General features: G+C 44.3%; 1 protein-coding gene across 4 annotated transcripts in view; it reads left to right on the forward strand.

Moving 5' to 3' along the window:
* The window catches only part of CEP104 (centrosomal protein 104), a 120,843-nt gene that overhangs the window by 92,645 nt on the left and 5,021 nt on the right, over positions 1-23,177 (forward strand). For all 4 annotated transcript variants that reach the window (XM_073561805.1, XM_073561803.1, XM_073561801.1 and 1 more), the window contains exons 17-21: positions 4,936-5,017; positions 6,396-6,504; positions 9,674-9,812; positions 19,247-19,314; positions 22,952-23,042. In XM_073561805.1, coding sequence (XP_073417906.1) covers positions 4,936-5,017; positions 6,396-6,504; positions 9,674-9,812; positions 19,247-19,314; positions 22,952-23,042 — 489 coding nt within the window. The remainder of the gene's footprint in view (positions 1-4,935; positions 5,018-6,395; positions 6,505-9,673; positions 9,813-19,246; positions 19,315-22,951; positions 23,043-23,177) is intronic.

A 23,177-nucleotide genomic window follows, 5' to 3' on the forward strand; every position in this document is an offset into this window, starting at 1 on the left:
ACTGCCCCCATCCCTTATGGGAAATATGCAAAACATGCAAAACAGAAGCCGCGGAGACACCATCACGTGTTTCTCAACGCAAGCAATGACCAGCCAGGTCTTTGTCCGGGAAGGAACAACCACGGGAAGGGCAGTCTCCAATGAAGGAAACCACCTATGCCAAAACATGGTATCCATCCACATACAGCTGTTTCGGGGTATTGCCCCTCATCAGTGTGGAGTAGGAAACTGGCTGGTAGGAGCAATGCCAAGTAAAAAGACTATGAAGAGGAGGATGAATGAACTCATGGAGATCAACATCCGACACTGCGGAGACACCATCACGTGTTTCTCAACGCAGTGATTCTAGAGCACTGCCCCCATCCCTTATGGGAAATATGCAAAACATGCAAAACAGAAGCCGCGGAGACACCATCACGTGTTTCTCAACGCCAGCAATGACCAGCCAGGTCTTTGTCCGGGAAGGGCAGTCTCCAATGAAGGAAACCACCTATGCCATGGTGTCGGATGTTGATCTCCATGAGTTCATTCATCCTCCTCTTCATAGTCTTTTTACTAGGCATTGCTCCTACCAGCCAGTTTCCTACTCCACACTGATGAGGGGCAATACCCCGAAACAGCTGTATGTGGATGGATACCATGTTTTGGCATAGGTGGTTTCCTTCATTGGAGACTGCCCTTCCCGTGGTTGTTCCTTCCCGGACAAAGACCTGGCTGGTCATTGCTTGCGTTGAGAAACATGTGATGGTGTCTCCGCGGCTTCTGTTTTGCATGTTTTCCTTCATTGGAGACTGCCCTTCCCGTCAAGTCAGTCTCACAAGTCAGTAAGACCACTCGGCGCGAGGAGGTTTCCTGTCTCTGAGGTTAACTGGACTCTCACTTCTCATGGACCAAAGTATGTAAGTTTCAGAAAGGTCGACCCTGTGTTTCAGAAGCTACAGCATTTTTTTTGTATTAAAATTATTGTTGATATTGCCTTTTTTCCCAATCCCAACTCCCCAAAAGAAAAATTAAATAAAAGTGATCAGAAAGTTATAGTCATTCCAAAATAGTATAAATGAAAATGACAACTTGTCCCTCAGAAAAAAAAAGATCCATTTTAGAACTTCATGAACGGGAAAATAAGAAAAAATTAGGGGTCTCGGAACATAGCGACACACAATGTTTGTCTGATATACCTGCAATGAAGGTTCTCAAGAACAGTGCAGTCTATAGGTATGCCACCAATAATACCGGATATTTGACAGACCTCTTTTATAGGTCAGTGGGGTTCATTGCCATGTTTGAAAATGGGTCTGGCATAGCTGTCTGGGCACCAGGGAGCCTAATATACACTCATTGGCTTGTGGATTGCTCCCTGCCAATGTGCCAGGATGATGAGATGAGAGGCGCTGACATAGGTGTTTCTGGATTAAATCTCATTTTATTGCCTTTGGAATAACAGATTTTATTTGTCGTAGAATGTTGCTAAGCGCCAACGTACAAAATACAACAGCACCAAAACTAAGGGAGAAAGACGTCTGAGGCAGAGAAACAGAGGATAGGACATAGCCGTGGGTCATTTATTTAGGGTATCCGCTCATAGAGACCATGTTCCTGCTCTCGGAGGCAGTGTGCCGATGTCCTAGTCTACAGGGAATCTTGCTAAAAGACATTGTGCAAGCCGCAATGATGGCGAAACACGTCTCCTAGTTAGATCGAAATCTACATAGAAAAATAGGCAACTCAATATGTGAATAAAGTTGCTCCATTTTTCAACTTTGAGCCCACTGCTGTGCTTTTGTGACCTGACAGCAATTAAGTGCTCTCTCACACCCAGAGCACTTAATGTCTCATTTGTATATGATATTAAATGCTGATTCTTTGGGAATACAACAAAAGATAGAAGATATAAAGGTGTCGATTGGTTTAGCTTTCAAAGCCCTGCGGGCCCATACATGCAGGGTAACTCTTTATGACAGATACCCTATAAAAGGATCGTATCACCTTTAAAGTAACACTACAGGTTGTTTTTTTAATTCATTCTGTAACTAGTCCCCCATTCTATATAATTTAACTAATATCACGTTGTGGAGTTGTTCCTTCCTAGCTGAAAAGTCATGGCCATTTTCTCTTCAGTTAGGTCATGTGATCTCTTGATGTCCGCCCTGGGAATTACATACCTTTCTCTTCTCCCAGTGAATAAACCCCAGAAGTTCCTGTTTTTTGAAATTTGCATGAACTACACCACATAACTTCTCCACAGCGGATGACAGAAACTTCTATCACAGTTCGTGATTATGATTAAACAGCTCCTGTCATGCATTTATAATAGAGGAGATCCCACTTCAGCTTCTCTGACATTATATGTGTCATCTATTAGGTTACTTGGGGGAATATAAAAAGTTGAATGATCCGTGTCCCTCATCCTCAGCAAGCAGAGATGGTTCCGCACATGACATGGTTTGGTGATGCATCCTAGAATTGATAGAGTGTAGGGGAATAAAATGCAGAATGGGATAGACAATCAAAAATCAGGTCTAGTTATAAAGAAAAAACAGTGCTTCCTGAAAGAATATGGCAGATTGAAATGTTTATTTTGTAACTAGATGGAGGCGGTAATGTCACGATGGGGGCCGGCTTTGCAGCATTGAGAATCTCTCCCCCCCCCCATGTGCTCACCCACCTATCCACTCTCTCTTTCCCCATGTGCTTACTTTTCCCGTCTGTGCTCTCTTCTTTGACCTGTCTACCCCATGTGCGATCCCTCTTGTCTGCTGTCTATCTCCTGTGTTCTCCCCTCATGTGCTGTCCTGTCTGAGCTGTCTCCCCCCCTGTGCTCTCTCACCCCTGTGTCTGACCGTGTACAGAACATATCACAGCTCCTGGGCAGTGGAGGAAGCAAAAGACAATACTGACATTACAGCAGGAGATCGCAGAGGATACATTTTGTGAGGTAAAATATTGTTTTAAAACAGTCAGTGAAATATTTTGCCTCACAAAATGAATCCTGTGATCCCCTGTTGTAATGTCAGTATTGTCTTTTCCTTCCTCCACTGCCCAGGAGAAGTAGTATGCTCCATACACGGTCAGACACAGACAATTTTTAAAATGAACTTCTGTTCGTGGGAGAACCCCTTTAATGTGACCGGCTTCCTCTGCCTGTAGACACGTCGCGCATCTGCCGCCGGGATCAGCCGAATGATTCCCTGCGCGGAATTCGCGCAGGCGCAGTGCGACTTTGTTCCACTGGTGGTACCATACAAGAAGCTGCGTGAGTCTGTGTGTGTGTGGTGCGTACGTCGTATAGCGTGTGTGGTGTGACGGTGTTCCACTGGTGGTACCGTGCAATAGGTTGGTACCAGCAGCAGTTTCCATATTAAGACACCCATCACTTGCGTGTCTCAATATGGCGGTCGGTGAACTTCCTCCACTTGGAATTCTGGGATATGGTGACATCTGGACAGAACAGGAAATGAAAACATTACTAGACAATTATAGAAATAGATCAGTCCTAAATATCTATGTAATGATGTGTAAGTGCATTAAAATACATATAGATCGCCGTCTTCTCCAATTTCCAACACCACATCGGTCCTCTTCTAGCCCAGTTGACTTGCAAACAGACTAACCAGCTCAGACAGAGACTTGTGTGTGAACCGTACATCGCTTTTTCAGTATCAGATTATTGAGACTCATTATGAAGCTTCATAAGCTTATATTGAAAGAAGTACCTCCTCTCCTCTTAACTGTACCTCTGATGAGCAAAGAAGAGGAGCGGTCACATGGGAATGGAGAACCAGAGAGGTAAAGTATTTTAGTGTACATCATTGCATAATGTAGGTAATTAGGACAGTTTTTATACAATAAAAAAATGTATTTTTTAATTTACAGTACTTTTAGCACAAATAAAAATATCCATTTTATCATTTTTTCTCCCAGCTTTGTGCTGCTGTGAATTTACGTTTCTGAGGGTAGACTTTGTATACAATAAAATCAGTCTTTTGACTCCTCTGGCAGTTTACAATACAGTCTGTTCTAACTGAGTCTTCTCATCTATAATGTCATGCTACTGCTGCTGATCAATGTTTGCCATTTACACACTGTAAAAAATGTTCCAGTGAAGTTATAACATGTTGTTATTATTTAGTACTAGCTGAAGAGCCCGGCGTTGCCTGGGCATAGTACTTAACTGTGGGTCCCGCTGTCTTCCTTAACAGCCCCGCTCTCCACCCGCCATCACGCTCTCTCCTTCCGCAGCCCCGCTCTCCACCCGCCGTCCCGTTCTATCCCTCCGCACCCGCACGCTACATCCATGTCCCTCCACAGCCCCGTTCTCTTCTTCCACAGCTCTGCTGTCCCGCTCTCTCCCTCCACAGCCCCGGTCTCTTCGTTCACAGTCCTGCTTTCCCGCTCTCTCCCTCCACAGCCCCGTTCTCTTCCTTCACAGCCCTGCTCTCCCCGTCCACAGCCCCATTCTCTTCCTTCACAGCCCTGCTCTCCCGCTCTCTCCCTCTACAGCCCCACTGTCTTCCTCCACATCCCCGCTCTCCATGCACCACACGCGGTGACGCCGGGACCAGGAGAGAGAGGTGCGCAGATTGTTAGTTTGGCCGGAGTGGGCAGAGGTGCAGTGAATGTGATTGGGGGCCTGCAGGGGCGTGGCCTAGCTCGGTCGGCCAGAGTGGGCAGAGCTTGTCGGAGTGAGTGGAGCTAGAGCGGAGCTGCATCGCGTGTGATTGGGTGGCCTGCGGGGGCGTGTAAATGTAAATGTAAATTCTCAGCAGCATTAACATGGAAGTAAAAAATAATGGAAGGGGTATTTTTTTGTGCTAGAAATACTGTAAATTAATGATAAAAAAGTTAAACTGTCTTTTTAGGGTTGAAGTTTGAAAATAATTTATGAAATTATCTCCTTACCTTTTTATATTTTTTCCATTTACTTTATTTTTCAAGATGACCGTGGCAAGAAACTATTGATGTCTCCAAGCAGCGAAACCCTTGATGACCAATCGTCTGTTAATAACTACTTAGATAAGTAAGTCCAATATTTGCTTTTTTTGATAGCAGCTGTCCAGAAGATAAAAGCACAAGCCGTTAAGATTTGTCTCTGTGTACGTAATGGGTTGTAAGAGAAGTTAAAGTAAACTATTCTAGGAATGTATTGATCTACGCACGTATATAATCTTCCTCTTCTAGCAGCTTATTATAATATCCCAATAACTTGGGCCTACCATGGGGGAAATGCAAATATGAAAAGGTCACCTGTCCAATGTTCTTTGATTCTCAATTGAATATTTTTAGACCCTGCTCTTCTACGTATTTAGAGGACTTTTCACCAGATTTCTGCATTTAAAGGGAGTACCTCCTCCAATTTCTGCTAATTATAGAACAGTTTTTCTTTTTTTCTGTGTCCCTCTGTTCCAAAGTTATGTCCCCTGGTAATAATGATGCAAGTTTTCTCTTCCTGGGCATGTACCACAGAACTCCTGTGTGGGCGTGGCTGTTTTTTGATTGGTTTACATCTGAAGAGAATAAGCAAATGCCCACAGAAAAGTTCTGTGGTACACGCCCAGGAAGGGAAACTTTACACCATTATTACCAGGGGACACAACTTTACAACAGAGCGGCAGAGAAGAAAAAGAAAAGCAGTTCAATAATCAGCAGAAATTGGAGGAGGTACACAGTTTAAATTTAAAAATCCAGTCAAAGGTCCTCTTTATCTTAGCCTTTCATGACAGAGATCTGAATACAGGAGTTATAGCAATGTACGGTAATTCGGCCGCACTCGGTTGTTTATGTGGTCTCCTGTGGCCTGATGTGGACAGAGTTATTCCTATCTCTGCCATGATGAGTTGAAATTGGAATGGCCCTTAAAAGGGCACAGGAGCCCAATTATTGTATGTCGGTGATCTTTGGAGTTGGACCATCACAGATCAGAAACTGATGGGATATCCTAGCAACATGCCATCACTTCTAAAGCTGGTCATACACATAAAATTAAAGTCTTCCCGAAATGGATGGGTGACCATTGCTCATGGCTTTTTTTTTTTTTTTTTAAATGCTTGTAAGCGATGTTTCCCGTTTGGACGACTGCAGACTCTGGCGAAACATTGATCTGCCATTATGTCAGAGCACAGGTTATAGGCGGCTCAGTGGTCCTAGAGTCTTGAGTTTTGATCAACCAGATTCCCTTTAGGTACTTCAGTTATTTCTGAGGTCCTTTATCCTCCAGTCTGTGGCTGACATCATATGAGGAGTTGGCGAAACATGAATACTCTCGCACCAGTAACATCTGGTGGCTTAACTGGCTTTCTATGAAATTATCCCCACGGTGCCCCTGGGTATATATAATATTTGGGGCCCAGTGTGTACAGAGACTGATTACAGCTCTGACATATGTGTCCTATTTGCAGTTTATGCATCTTCTGTGGGGAAAGAGATGCGTCGTTCACAGAGGAAGGCTTGGATCTCCATTACTGGAAGCAGTGCCCAATGCTGAAACGTTGTGAATACTGCAAGCAGGTAAATGGCTTCTTGTCGAGTAAATAAAAGTCTTTCAGCTCACCTGTCCACCCTGTGCATGGCTGCCTTCCCAGGAAAATCCAACAAGTAGTAAAAAATCCAGCACCAAGAGGTTGCACTCCAATGAACTTTATTCAAAAATCTTCATACAAAAGCAGAGACAACCGACAATAAAAAAAATGGCAGAAATAGCAGAGGTCTCGGTCACCGGTTTACACATTTCAGGGCCAAATATGCCCCTTAGTCATAACCTAGTGTTATATCAGTGAGTCAGGGTTTTATATTGACAAAGGATTCCTAAAAAAAAACAGCCCCCCATCACATGGTTCAGATTTTTCACACCCACAAACATTAAAAGGCTTTTACCAGTACAAAAATACAAACTTACAATCCAACAATGTGATGCTGTCATTAAACACTGTCAAAAGGTCAGTGAACAGTGTTAATAAAACAATATTATATCTGTGCGCTTATTTAAACCGGTGGGATGGGTGGTCTCCATCATCAGGATCCAATGGGTTTCTTGGCTAAGAAGTTTTTGTTGCCAAGCTCCACCCCTTCTGAGCTTACTGACCCTTTCCATTCCGAAAAACTGGAAACCGCTCAAATCACCACCGTGCACTTGATAAAAATGTTTCGATACATTAGAGGGATTAGATGCATCTCTGTTCACTGAATCCCTAAGGTGTTCACTGATGCGCTGCCGGAGTTTTCGTGTTGTGCAGCCTATATAGGAGAGAGCACAAATATTGCAGGTAACCATATACCGCTGTGGCAAAAACTAAGAGACCACTGCACAGTTTTATAAAAATCAGCTTCTCTACATGTCTGACAGCCATTCCATTCCAGTGTCAGTTGAATTCCAACCAGAGTACACCTTATTCTACTTAATGTGCTTCTGATTAGGTGAGCACCTGAACCAAATCTTATTTAACGAAGGAAAGTATAAAAAACCCTGCTGTGGTGTTCACAATCCTCTTGCAGTAGGACAAGTTGGATGACAAAACAAGTGCTAGTAATATCCCAAAAGTAATAGGAATGAAAAATAACTTTTAACCATGTCAAAGGAGTTGAAAAGAAAAGTCTTGAGAGAGGAAAAGAAGGGCTCAATTCTGCCTTTACTAGCAGAGGCATACAGTGAGCGTCATGTCGCCTCCATCTTTGCAAAGGACGTACAGTATGAATCAAGCCGCATACCAGGTTATCCTGGAAAAACAGTTTATTCCTTCTGTTCAGGCAATTTTCCCCAACTCTGAGGACTGGTTTTTCCAGCAAGACAATGCGCCATGCCACACAGCTAGGTCAATCAATGTGTGGATGAAGGACCACCACATCAAATCCCTGTCATGGCCAGCCCAATCTCCAGACCTGAACCCCATTGAAAACCTCTGGAATGTAATCAAGAGGAAGATTGATATTCACAAGCCATCAAACAAAGAAGAACTGCTTAAATATTTGTACCAGGAGCGGCATAAGGTCACCCAAAAGCAGTGTGAAAGACTGGTGGAAAGCATGCCAAGACGCATGAAAGCTGTGATTACAAATCATGGTTATTACACAAAATATTGATTTCTGAACTCTTCCCGAGTTAAAACATTAGTACTGTTGTTTCTAAATGATTATGAACCTGTTTTCTTAGCATTATTTGAGGTCTGCAAGCACTGCATTTTTTTGTTATTTTGGCCATTTCTCTTTTTCTTAAAATAAATACAAAATGTAATGCTTGTAAATTCGGAAACATGTTGTCCGCAGTTTATAGAATAAAAGAGCAATTTACATTTTACTAAAAAATATACCTATAAAGAGAAAAATCAGACAAAATGAAAATTTTTGCAGTGGTGTCTTAAATTTTTGCCAGAGCTGTGTGTGTGTATATATATATGTACTACTGCAATTCATAAAGTCAAGAATAACCATTCTTTCAGACCTCACTTTCTTAACAAATTGCTTGGTATTCACTGCATATTTGCATGCTCCACATTTGCCAAAATAAACACCCTTCCTGAAGCAGGATCGCCTTCGAGTATTGGCTAGTATTTTTTGATAATCATCTTTATCTGCTTGTATTCTTTGCTATAGGTGGTGACAAATATATGGGTTTTTGATTCTCCTGTTTTTTTAGTCTTTTTTTGGGGAATTTTACCATGTCGGTTCTGTGAATTTTTTCCAGTTCTTTTTTTCTTTTTCCAAAGACCAATTCTGATAACCTCTTTCCCTCAAACGTGCATAGATTTCTTCTCTCTCTTGAATATAGGATTCATGGTCACTGCAGTTTCTTTTGGATCAGTATAATTCTCCCCTTGGAATATTAACCCTCACATGTCTGGGATGGCAGATATCAGCTCTCAAATTGGTGTTACCCATAGTTTCCTTGCGGAAAGAAGTATGCGGAATTTGTGAATATCTTGTGTCTTGGTGGTATGATGCAAACATTTTCTCTGAAAACAATCCGTTCCAGTCTCGTATATTCAGCTATGCTAGATATATGGATGACATGATTATTATTTGGTCTGCTGACGTGTCTGATATTCCCAAATTCATGAGTTATCTGAATAATAACTGTAACCTTTTTTTACCCACACCTAATAAAACCAACATCAGTTTTTTGGACCTATTGATCCGTGTGGATGACAGTAATAAGGTAAAAACTACTTCTTTCCGCAAGGAAACTATGGATGATGGAGACCACCCATCCCACCAGTTTAAATAAGCGCACAGTTTTATTTTTTTTATTAATATTGTTCACTGACCTTTTGATTGTGTTTAATGATAGCATCATATTGTTGGTTTTAAGTTTGTATTTTAATGTTTGTGGGTGTGAAAAATCTGGACCGTGTGATGGGGGCGAGGTTTTTTGAATCCTTGGTGAATATAAAACCCTGACTCACTGGGTATAACACTAGGTTATGACTAAAGGGCATATCTGACCCTGAAACATGTAAACCGGTGTCTGAGACCTCTGCTATTTCTGCCATTTTTTTCTATTGTCAGTTGTGTCTGCTTTTACATGAAGATTTTGGAATAAAGTTCATTGGAGTGCAACCTCTTGGTGCTGGATTTTTTACTACTAAATGGCTTCTTGTCCCTGGCTGACAAGACATCTGTCATGTGGTCTCTTCATCAATATGTCATACAAAACTCCTATATAATTTCTCTATTTCTTAACCAGGTTGTGGAAATTGCCAGTCTGACAGATCACCTTCTGACCGAGTGTGACCACAAAGACCTGTTTGGCAAATGCCAGCGCTGCACTGAAGCCATATCTAAGGATCACTTACTAGAGCATGTCAAGGCCAAGACTTGTAACCGTAAGTACCCGCTTGGATTTTCTTATCCAGGATGTCGAGGGCATATGACTTAGGCCTGTTTCACACTTACTTTTTTGACCATCAGTCAAAATCCGCCGCTTTTGCAAAAAAAACGAATCCGCCATTTATTTTTTTTTGGCGGATCCGTTTTTTTCCCCATTGATTTGCATTACCGGCGGATCTTGACGGATGGCCATCCGTTGGATCCGTTTTTTTGCAGATCCGTCAATCTGTCTCCCTCTCTCCCTCTCCCCCTCCCTCTCCCTCTCCCTCTCTCTCTCCCTCTCTCTCTCTATCTCTCCTTCCCGGGCAGTGGTTCCTTTAAAATTCTTCATTCCGCAGATTCGTCAAAAAAAACGGTCCGGTGGCATCCGTTCACATCAGTTAACAACGGATCCGCTTTCTGCCATTTTGGCGGATTTTAACTGACACAAAAAAACTGATGTGTGAAACAGGCCTTAGGGTGCAATATTACTGCCCTAGCGCTTGAATGCTCCTGATGTATATGTTAAATATATGCATTGGATCCAATTCGCCTGACGGACGCTGAAAGAGTTTCTTTTTTACTACTTATGGTGTACTTTTTCTTCTTTTTACCCTGGATATCTATGCTTATACAGTTGTACATGTCAGAGGTATATGTAGATATCTCCTCCCGAGATACTGTGTGAATGTACCCATATCTCCATACCACTAGACTAAAGCCTCTACACGATCTGCCCAGCACTGGTCATCTTTCTCCAGGTGGCCACATGAGTGGCCTCTAGGGGTGAGCAGATCGCTTTACGCACCGATGGTACAGGTCAATGCTGTCTGGTAACGATGCGCCAGCTCGGCAAATCATAAGCAGATCCTGGGACCCCCGAGGGTAAGGAAATTCTTGCACCTCCTGTCCACTGCTAGAGAGCACTGACCTGAAACATGGACCGGAGTGGTGCGAATTGATCCATTCATCTCTATTAACCTCTATAGTAATGCAGCCACCAGGAAGTTGTTCAGAGCCAACAGAAAATGAAGTTGCACAACAAATTCCTAACTTCAGTCTAGCAATTAGCAGGGATCAGTCCTCTTCAAGCGCTTTGGAAACTTTGATTTATTGCTGCAAACCCACAGCAGAGTGTTTGGTTTGGAATAAATCCACAAATTATATGACCTGCTCCTTTTTTTTCTGCTATATGCGAATGGGATTTTGTAAACTGATTAGCTTGCCTTGTGCTATACTTTCTTATGTATTAATGCTACCTGCTCACAAGATCCCCAAGAAATGATCCACCTGAGCTCAGACGGTAACCGATAATCAAGAAGATCTAAAAGGCCAAGCAGTGAGAGAAGATTCCTTAAATTGGCCGTATATATTAGTGGTATATTGTCTGGGTGCAGCTCTTGTGATCTGTTTATGTGGTCACCGACAGACAGCAGAACCTACAGTGCAACTATGGAAGTGAAAGATGACTCGTGTCTCAGCATTCTATACAAGATTGCTATCCTATATTTCCAGTAAGAGACATCAGCTCATGGAACATAATCATGGGCATTTATGGGGAGGGAGCAACATCTCTGCAACCATCATTTACAGGGAACGAAACAGGCAGTGCTGTCTGTACCTACATGCAGTACATGTATTCATTTTTACACGGAGTACACTCTGTGCCAATATCATTTACCTAAAGACAAGGAGGTAGATTATCTGTATTTACATAATTTGTGTTAGGCTCACCAGGTAAGATGGATCCTCTAAAGTCTTGGTTCCAGGTGGGCACATGGACCCTGGGTGTTGTTGTACTAAGTAGGCACTTAGGCAGCGAGTTGATGGCGCTCACAGGGATCTCAGGAGCAGCAGGATGAATGAACAGGATACTAGCCGGGATGAATGCAAGCACAGACATAAAAAGTACATATGGTGGAGCACACCAAGCATACTAGGAGCACACCAAGCATACTACTAAAGAAATAATCCCAAGACACAGGTGTGGGTATAAATGGGTCTTAAATAGGTTTAGGGAGATGATCCACTCTATGCAACTTGTAAAATATAATGTGGAGCACAGCAGAGGGCAGCAAACTCAGGGGAAAAAAATGGAGCCTGGGATTCCCGCGACAGGTGTATTAACAATTTACAGTGAGAGACGAGGCACTACTATCAGTGTCTACATCATTTACAGAGCGAGGTGGGGAGAGGCAGCACTATCTATGCCTGCATTAGTTACAGAGCGAGACAGGGAGGCAGCACTATCTGTGCCAACATTATTTACAGGTGGGGACAGGGAGGCAGCGCTATGTCTATATGGTGCACCTAAAGAGAGAGTTCTTCCTTCCTATCTGTATTTAAATCAGCTACAGGAAGAGACATTGGGCAGTACTATCAATGACTACAACATTTGTAGGGAGAGACACAGGCAGTACTGTCTGTACCTACATACATATATTCGTTTTTACTCAGTGTGCATCTGTTCCTATATCATTTACAGAGAGACAAGGAGGGAGAACTATCTGTATTTACTTCATTTAATGTATGTTCACCAGGTGAGGTTCCAGGTGGGCACACGGATCCAGGGGGTTGGAGTAACAAGCAGGAAGGCAGGTGGGTTGGGTAGCGAGGACTTGGCACACACAGCAATCTCAGGAGCAGCAGGAAAAATACAGAGGATACCAGTAGGGATGAATGAAAACACACACACAAAAAGCACAGATGGTGGAGCACGCAAAACATACTACAAGAGAAACCATCCCAAGACACAGGTTTAGGTCTAAATGGGTCTTAAATAGGTTTAGGGAGATGAGGACATTGATCCATGCTGGGAAACTTGCAAAACTCCACATGGAGCACAGCAGAAGGCAGAAAACTCAGGGGAAGGAAACGGAGCGTGGGATACACTGGAGAGGTGTGTTAGTACTGCCCAGTCTCACCCTGTAAATTGCTATCTGTGCTTACATCGTTTACAGAGAGGGAGGCGACCGTATCGGCGCACATTATTTACAGAGTGAGAATTAGAGAGGCAGCACACATTATTTACAAAGCCAGACAGGAGGCAGTACTGTTTGTGCCTGCATCATCTACAGAAAGGAGCAGAGGCGAGGCAGCACTGTCTGTGCCTGTGTTATTTACAGAGGGAAAGACCGAAGAGAAATGGAGGCATCACTATCTGTGCTTCCATTATTAACAGAGAAAGACAGGAAGCCGACACTCTTGGTGATTACATTATCTACAGAGATAGTACGGTCTTCCTGTCGATCTGAATCTATATGATTTACAGGGAGAGACGGGGTAGTACTGTCTGAGTCTACATGATGTACAAAGAGAGACAGGGAGGCAGCACTATCTGTATTTACTTCATATAAAGGGAGAGACAGTGAGCTGAACCATCTGTGAGTGTATCATTTACAGAGACCGACATTGTCTCTCTGTAAGTAATGTAAACACTATCTGTGCCTAAATTATTTACAGAGAGAGATAGGGAGGCAGCACTATCTGTATTTAGGAGAGACAGGCCAGTGCTATTTGTGCCGGTTTTATTTACATAGACACAGGGGGAGTGCACTATCTGTGCCTATATTATTTACAGAGAGCGAGACAGAGTGTAACGCTGGTGGGTGTGCACCCACTGCGCCACAGGCCAGGCTTACCCTGGAGTGGCGTAACCAAGTGGCTAACTGGTCTGATGGTGAGGATAGGCTTATGCCGCAGGATAGCCACCAGGTGCCATTCCAATTCAGTGTCTGAACCTGCAGCAGCTGACTCACCGGTCAGAGCAGGTATTGGAGGTACAGGATGGGTGAGATAGAAGTGTAGTCAGATGGTCTGGGGTTGGGGCAGGCAGCACTGTTTCAGGATACGTAGCAGACGTCTGGAGCGGAGAGATCAGACAGGATGAGTCAGTAACAGGAGGGATAAATAATAAAACACCTTAACTGGGAACTAGATGCTAACAGAGAATACTAGAGAAGAGAGAGAGAGGATTCAAAAAGATTTAAATAAACTGGAGAAGTGGGCAGCAACTAACAGAATGGTTTTTAACAGGGAGAAATGCAAAGTACTACATCTGGGCAATAAAAATGGAAAAAGCATATATAGAATGGGAGGAATAGGGCTAAGTGACAGCACATGTGAAAAAGACTTGGGTATACTAATAGATCACAGACTGAATATGAGTCAACAGTGTGATGCAGCAGCAAAAAAGGCAAATGCAATTCTAGGATGTATTAACAGAAGCATACAGTCTAGATCACGTGAAGTCATTATTTCCCTCTACTCCTCTTTGGTCAGACCTCATCTGGAATATTGTGTCCAGTTTTGGGCACCACATTTTAAAAAAGACATCAACAAACTGGAGCAAGTTCAGAAAAGAGCGACCAGAATGGTGACCGGTCTGCAAACCCTGTCTTATGAGGAAAGGTTGCAGGATTTGGGAATGTTTAGTTTGCAAAAGAGAAGACTGAGAGGAGACTTAATAGCTGTCTACAAATATCTAAAGGGCTGTCACATTGTAGAAGGATCAACTTTATTCTCATTTGCACAAGGAAAGACTAGAAGCAATGGGATGAAACTGAATGGGAGGAGACACAGATTAGATATTAGAAAAAACTTTTTGACAGATAGAGTGATCAATGAGTGGAACAGGCTGCCACGAGAAGTGGTGAGTTCTCCTTCAATGCAAGTCTTCAAACAGAGGCTGGACAGACATCTGACTGGGATGATTTAGCGAATCCTGCTTTGAGCAGGGGGTTGGACCAGATGGCCCAGGAGGTCCCTTCCAACTCTACGATTCTATGATTCTAACAGCAAACCGTAACCAAAGCTCAGGCAAAGGTGTGGAGGGCGGTACTGCCTGATGTAGCACCCACTGGTTGGTGATCGGCTGGGAAACCCAAACCCTGCAGGACATAGCAGGGTTAATTTCCTGCAGGATCTGGTCACACCTCCCTATACCCATGTGAAAACAGCATACAGATGCAGCAGTGCTGGGGAGTGCTGCAAGAGCCAAACTCAGCGAGTCTTCCTGACATGAGGAGAAGCAGTGCAGTGACCACAGGGAGAAAGGTGGCACTGAGGAGGCATGCAAGTTACTGCCGCGACACAAGGTGGTGGCACTATATGTGTCTACATTATTTACAGAGAGAGAGGGAGACAACACTATCTGTGCCTACATGGTATACAAAGATAGATATGGAGGCAGTATTTCTACCTGTAGACAGTAGAATTACTGATCGCCAAGCAAGGTGACCACTGCGCTACCCTAAAGCCTAAACACAGAGATGATGGTCATCTTGCTGGACTATTATCGGTGTGTGTTTTCAGTAGTTACAATACCCGGGCTCTTCTCATAAACCTCATTCTTATACCTACCCGCCTTAGTGACTTGTCGCTACCCCCTATACTTACACTAGGGAATGGGTCAGCACGAAATTAATTGATGTCAGCAGTAAGGGCACAACCTGCATGACTTGTATAAACCTCTCGCTATCTTGATCTGGCACGTGCAGTCCTGTTAATGACAATGTTGTGCACTGCATGGAAGCTGCTGACATATTACAACAGTAGAGGTCTTTGTGTTCCCCGGTGCCATGGTCAGGTTGTCTGCATCCTACATAGCAGTGCAACATGATTTTTTTTTTTTCATCTTAGAGTTGTCAAATGAATAATTTTATCCACATAGGAACTCATAAAAACTGAAGCGCTAACCGTTATAACTGGCAGCTGAGTTTGCCCGGCACCCTGGTTCCCTGCCACCGGCCATACAAGGATCACAGGCGTGGCTCCTGCACTGATCCCAAAGAATTTCCTCATCCAAAGCGGACATTATTCCAAGTCCTTACAGTTACTGTGACTGAATCCACAAAGGCCTGGGTGTGCCATGTACATGAGATGTCTCCACCAGCTGCACAACTTTTCTTGTGGAGGCCAATGATAGTTACTAGTTGGCAATCAAGAGAGAGATCCCAGGAGGAGAGGTCCAGTTCAGGCATTAGCGATGTTCTTCCACTAATAAGGCTCCGTCTAGTAAACAAACATCTGGGTTTTTTTTTTCCTGAAAAGTGTCTATGTCCTACAATCGGGTGTCAAGATGTGGATATGATTCCTCTCTGAGATGATAGACTGAGTGAACGAACGGCTGCCTTCGCTGTTACTCTGCTGCCATGCCAAATTTACGTAGTCAGATCTGACGCTCTGGTATCGAGGGACACCTTCCCTTACAACACTGCCTTTATTATTGGGTCATGACTTCATCTATCTTTTGCGCATCAGAAAAGTCCATTCTTTCCATCGGTTTCTAATTTTAACCATTTCTAGTGTATTTTTGGGGTGTTCATCCATTTGGAGTAGTCTCCATATACCTCCCCTTTATTGTTGGTTGAGGTCCCACCTCAGTAACCCCCCCCACAGATCCTGATAATGAAGAAGCCATGATTCAGCACTGTGCCCACTCTCATTATTTACCAGCACAGGGACCCTCCTGGCATTAAATGGGTTATCCATTACTGTTAGTTCTTAGGCCCACAGTAAGAAAATAAAAAAATAACAGGCAGGTAGTTGTTAAATACCTGCCTGTTTTGCCTAGCGCAGATCTCTGCCAACACAGAGTGGTAACTAATCGCTCCTGCCGGCAATCCTGCGGCTTCCACTGGCGTCACGTCAATAGAGCAACGTCTTCCCTTCCGATCTGCTCTGTTGACAAGGCTTGATTGCCAACGTCATGCTGATTGACAGCCGGCTCCCTGCTACCAAAGGCCATTTTCACATGTTCATTTTGTATGTTCGTATGCATACAGTTTTTTTAAGGACTGCAAATACGGACATAAGCACACCCATTGTGTTCAATGATGGTGGCACATGTCAGGTTTTTCACACGGACCGTGGGTCCGTGTGAAAAACTCAGACGTCAGTTTTTCTTTTTTTAGCAGCTGTGATGCAGCAGTGTCCTTGCTGTGCAATGAGAAGGCAGTGACCCAGGAAAGTTCAAAATAAAGTCTTGTTTAATGTACAGCGTACTCACAAACAGAAAATCGGTTCCTCCGGTTCGCCTCTGGGAAAACAAACAGTCCGCCACTGATTGCTGTGGGCAACTGCACCACCATGTCTGCTGAGGGTGCCAGGCTTTTGGCTCTGTGTTGCCTCACACAGAAAGAGCTGTACAAAGCCTCCTGCTCGGTCTGCTTCCAAGACCAACACTGACACACCCAAACCCTCCTGCAGGGTTTTTTTTCTCTCCACTAGACTCTCTGGCCATTTGCCACTTGTAAGGTCCAGGCTGGTGGAAACAGACTGACCCCACTACCATCCTGCAGTCCGTTTCAAAAATAAAAGCCCATACCGGGTTTTCTTGAACAATTCCTTGGTCAAATAACTTGACCAGGTTCCAGCTTACTTTTATTTTGCATTGTGACTCACAGGCATACTGCTGTGACCACAAGGCACTCCAGTGGATCTAATACACTTCTGAGCGCATCCTGAGGGATTCATAGCTGCCCTCACATATGACACCGGTCATTGCCTCACACAGCACAGACAATGCGTGCTGCACACGTGCACACTGACACACAAGTAACATCGGTGTGTCATCCATGTGACTCATACCTGCACCTGGGAACAAGCGGTACAGTTCACGCTGTTCTCTGGTGCCAGCTGGCTACTGAAGGCAGCCAGCTTTGTCATCATTGAGACAATGAGGTCGCCACAGTTCATCGTGACGCTCCCAGTGAATTGTAGGAATGCAGCTAAAATGACCAGCAGTTACCTCTATGATGTCACCGCACATCATTGTATCTCTTCAGGCTGGACGGTCGCATCTTGGCACCATCCAGGTTGTAAAGCAGTTATAATTGAGATGGATTACAGCGTGGGACAGTATGTCGGATAGGTGAGGGATATGGTGGTGTATTATTTTGCTTTTTTTCTACAGGGGATACAGGCTTCAATGGAATGGGCATAAGGTAAGCGTATGGTTAATTATTTTCTGTGTTTTTTACAGGGGACATGGGCTTCAATGGAATGGGCATAAAATGTTTTTGTTTTATTTTTAAATAAATGTGTTAAACAGGGTGTTTTGTATTATTTCAAATAAAGGACTTTATTCTTGCTGTGTGTTTACAATATGACTATGGGGTTAATAATGGGGGTGTCTTATAGATGCCTCTCCATTGCTTACCCCTGGGCATGATGTTGGCTGACAATACAAAGGTGACATCAACCCCCCAACTGCATTACCCCACTTGTGACCGCCACAAGGCAAGTTGGAAGAGCGAGGCTAATGGATGCGCCATTTCTGAGGCGATTGAGTGATGATGTTGATAGCCTCGGGAGGGGCAATATCCCTGGCTAGTTCCAGGCTGTTAATATCAACTCACAGCTGTCTGTTTAGCCTTTGCTGGTTTGAATTTATAAGGGAATTCTACGTCATTTTTTTTTCTAGGATTCCCCGTAAATTCACCAGTAAAGGCTAAGTAAACGGCTATTGTCCCAGATTATTAACATCAGCACCCACAGGCTTTCCCTGCTGGTTATGAAAATTGTTCTGGAGCCCACGCCATTTTATTTATTTACACAGGATTTGCGCAGCTGCTGCTTAGTACAACGCCCATCATTGTCTCCTGGTCGCTCTGTGATCAGCATGGCCAGCAGACCTTCAGCAGCCGGCTGGTGCCAGGAAACAGCACAAACTGTACCGCTTCTTCCCTGGCGCTGGTACTTGTCACACAGATGTAACACACGGACAGCAAACGAACAGCACACGGATGTCACATACGCACACACGGACGCAAACCACGGATATCACCACTACTGGTTTTTCCTGCACAGGAATCATCAGGTCGTGTGAAGGAGGCATTACTGCGGGGAGCTGGCTGTCGTTCAGCATGACGTTGGCAGTGACGCTCCATCGACAGAGCAGCCCGGAAGAGGAAAAGTTGCTTCTGCTAGAACTGCGCCTAGTTAACAACTACCTGCCTGTTAGTTTTTTGGCTCATAGTAAAAAAATTATTTGGTCTCGGACAACCCTTTTAATGGATCTACAGCTGTTCCTGTACACTGTTCCGGATGGCTGGGACACTGTGTTGCAGTAAAAACAGTAAAGGGGACACATTGCTGAATAATCACTTTATTTTTATAACTGTGGGGGTTCCAGAAGTGGGACTACTGCCGATTATCTAATGATAGTATAGCTTGCAATATGCCATCACCTTATGAATGTTCTATCCTTAAAATGACTAATCCATGGGGGTAGAGATAAAGTACCAGACAGGCAGCTGAACGGAGGATAGCCTGCAGTGTCAGTGCAAAACATGAAGGAGGGGGTCATGGCTGGTTGCTTGGGGTCCCACTGCCACTAGCAAAGGATACTATAATTAGGCCATCAATGTAATTGCATAACAGAGCCGCTTTAAGACCAAGTCAAGTCACAAAACCATCTGATATTGTATTTCTATTATTTTTTTAACAGCTGCTAAAGGTGAAAAAGTTGCAAATCGCTGCCCATTATGCCATGAAAACTTCACACCAGGAGAAGAGGTAACTGAAATGAAGTAGACAAAGAAGTTTTTGACATTAAATAAACATGACCGCTCTCATCCAGACATTTCTCTGCTCTCATCCAAATACAGCTCTGCTCTCTCCAGGGGGCCGCTGTATCTGCAGGGAAGCAGCCATTTTTTTTTTTATAATTTCGCACACCTCTCATTGATGTAAGACTTGATGTGTGGCAAAATAGTCAGAGCCTCAGACACCGGTAAGGTTGGCAAGTAGTAATGAGTGAATGTGCTCATATAATGTCTTATCTGAGCATATGGCAGTGCTTGTGCATTATGTTCGAGTCCCTGCGGCTGCACGATTTGCGGCTGTTAGACTGTCTGGACACGTGGGGATTCCCTAACAAACAGGCAATCCCCACATGTGTTCAGTCTGTCTAACAGCCGTGATTCATGCAACTGCAGGGACTCGAACATAATGTACGAGCGCGGCCAAGATACTAGGACAGTGTGTTATCCGAGCACGTTTGCTCATCATTATTGGCGAGGCGTCATCCTATGCAGAGGGTACATCCGCAGGATACGCTGACAGGCTGCGGATTTCACTTTTGCAGCTCCGGAAAATGTATATTTTTTACAGTGTGTATGAGACTTACTAAAATCTCTTGAGTTCTGTAAAACACTGCTGATTGCGTAGTAATCTCTGGGAAAGCTGCCGCCGACGGCGTATCCAACTCCCGTGAACCTGGTGAATCCAGCGCTGACTACACACATGGTTGGAGCTGACTCCCTAAAGCAATAATAATACCATCCAGATATTACAGGACCGCCGATGTCTGTGACTGACTGCAGCGGTCGGGTGTAATTACTGTAGATGTTTCTTTGCTGACGCGCTCTTACAGTCACCTGACTGCCGCAGACTTTGGCATCTTGACGGTGCAATCTTCACCCCAGGGCAGACACCGACCGACGATAGGAGCAACCTGCTGGATGCAGAGTGATGACGAGAGGCTGATTCGGTGGACTTTCTCCTCTCTGGGAGTGAAGATTGTAGTGTCCAGATATTACAGGACCTCTGAAGCCTACAACATTAAATAAACATCCAATGACATTGGACCGCTGCAGCCAGTCACAGGCTACGAAGGTGCTGTGACATCTGAACGTCATAATCTTCACTCCCAGAGCAGACACTGACCACCGGAGCCGTCTGCACGGGATCCAGGGGGATGACAGCAGGCGAGTATGCCTCTATTTTTAGGACAACCCATGACGAAGAAAAAAAAATATATCTTAATTGCCCAGGTATATGAATGATCAAGCTTCTGTATACAACTTTCCTAGAAGTCTGAACAATAAATCCTCTTTCTAAGGGCATGTGCACATGACCGTAATTTTGGTCCTGTGTTAGTCTGTGGGGCCATGCAAATGTCCGATGTTTTCCTTGACAGAGGCTATCCGAGAAAAAAATTGCCTCGATATTCGACCATGCAAGTCAATGAGTCCATGGAAAATGTCAGACCGCTCTCGGATGACATCTGAATTCAGTCCCAATTTTCACGGACTGACCGAGTGAAGAAGATGGAGACATTTTTTTCCATCTCCTCATCCGATAGAATCGGAGCGCACTGTGATCAAACTAAGCTGACACTAGGATCAGAGTGTGATCAGCTCAGACGATCGGCTGGCACCCCCATACACAAGTGTCCGCTGAACCTGTTGATATTGGTGAGTGCGGCCGATATTAGTCTTAATTTTGGGGGGGGGTTGAGGAAATGCCTTAGATGGAGCTAATGCCTCCCCCTAGGGCAAAATTTGGGTGGGATTGCTGGCATCACTTTAATTCTAGCTTCTTAGTTACCATTCTGCGGTTGTTATAGTTTTTCTTTTTAATGGATGTACGTCGCGCTGGACAGAGTGCCAGCTGGCATGACTGTAATGGATGGCGGACCCCGTACGGAGATGAATATTCCCTTTTTATTTCTCCGTCAGCTTTATATGCTTCTGTAAGCGATCTCCCCAGAGCACCTGTAATAAAGGACACAGAGTTATAATCTCAGATAAAGGCATGTTGTGCTCACTCGCTGCTGAAATTCCAGCATGGCCTTCACGTCTTGTGCTTTTCTTTAATTGGAAAAGAGAATCAGAAGGAAGGGGGATTTCTTTGTTACATGATAGTTCGCCTGATTCCAAGAAAGATTAAGTGAAGGGGCCTTGGCAGAGTGGGCTGGGGGTACATTTCTAGCCTTTGATTTTACACCTATTTCTAGAAGGCAGGGTTGGTGGGCGAGGTCAGTATGTAGCAAGCCCTGCAGTAAGTGGATGCTGGATAGGGGGATTAAAATGATTACAGCAACTAAATCCTGTTCAACTTTAACACCCAGGACCCCCGCATTTCATAGAGGGGCTGCACCAGCGCCAGTTCCCTCATATCTGATATAACAAGTATGAATGATGCCGCCGACCTGCCACCACTTTCTTTTTCCAGTGACCCAGGTCATACATTCATCCAGTGGACGATCCAGACGGGGCGTATATTGTCTGCCAGCCGGCCTGATATAAATGAATTACGTACCCAAAGTATGGCCACACACATTAGAGAAAAGCTGTTTCTTCCAACCTCTCTACGTACATGCACACTCAGCTCAGCCGAGCATGCACGTACAGCTTAAAGGGGTTATTCAGGACTGTATTTTTTTTTTTTTACTGTGGGTTTAAGCACTAACAAGAAGGTAGTTGCTACCTACCTACCTGACTGTTGTGCCCGGCGCCGATCTCTTCCGGGACAGAGAGGTCACAGACCGCTCCTGTCGGCTATTTAGCGGCTTCCGCTAACGTCACATTGGCAGAGCAACGTTTTCTCTTGCGCTCTGCTCGGGTCGTGAATGCCGACGTCATGCTGACTGACAGCCGGCTCCCTGCTACCAAATTGCTAGCTATGAATCAGCGTGACGCCTGCAGCCTCCACCGTTGACAGAGCAGCCCGGAAGGAGATCTTTTCTGTTATATATTTATTTTTTTTTTTACTATGGGCCTAAAAACGAATAGTCCTGGATAAACCTTTTAAAGGAGCGCTCAACTACTTTGATATTGATGACCTATCTAGGAGAAGAGTTCTCAACAGCGGAGCAGCGGCGTCCATCTCCTTGCATTGGAAGAAGATGCTACAGTGAGCACTGCCACAGAAAGGCCACTGTGCTGCAATGATCACATGACCGCTGCAGCCAGTCGCTACCTGAGCAGTCACATAAGGAGGCTTTGATGTCATCCCTTCTGTCCAGGCTGTCAGAGGGCAGCGGCACTGGAAAGTGGAAGGTTTATAAGGGGAGTAATGTATTCTTTATTACTTTATGCACTTTCCCTGCCCCCGCAAGCCCAATTATTGAACAAGTGGAGATTCCTGCTGAGAGTCTTGTCTTTGACGTTTCCTTACATGCATCAGGGAGCACCGACTCCACACATGGGACACTTTTAACTATTTAGTTTTGCTGCAGAACTAGACCAATATCAGATCCAAGGTATGAACGTTCATGGCAAAGCAGAGAGGGAAACCTTCATTGGTATAGACAAGTTTCGTTCTAGTGATTGTTCTCCCCAGGAAGATCCAAATCTCTGCTCACAGATTTTATTTTTTATTAAAAAAAATGATAGTCACTGCAAAATCTTGAATCTCGGTTTCACAGGCTTGGAAAGCTCACCTTATGGGGAAAGATGGATGCAAAATGAATCCTCGCAGGATACTGGCTCTTCAGAGAACCCAAGCAGCAGCACAAGGTTAGAGACCGGTCTATAAACAGATCCATAGAAATACAGCATTAGGTGAAAGGCCCTGACATCTGCTCCCCCCGGGCCGCTACTGCCGAAAATGCTCCATCGAAGACAAGTTTATTGTTATTCTATATTTTTATA

Source organism: Dendrobates tinctorius, unplaced genomic scaffold, assembly GCF_039654945.1.
Source record: "Dendrobates tinctorius isolate UK_male_01 unplaced genomic scaffold, ASM3965494v1 ptg000326l, whole genome shotgun sequence".
Lineage (NCBI taxonomy): Eukaryota > Metazoa > Chordata > Amphibia > Anura > Dendrobatidae > Dendrobates > Dendrobates tinctorius.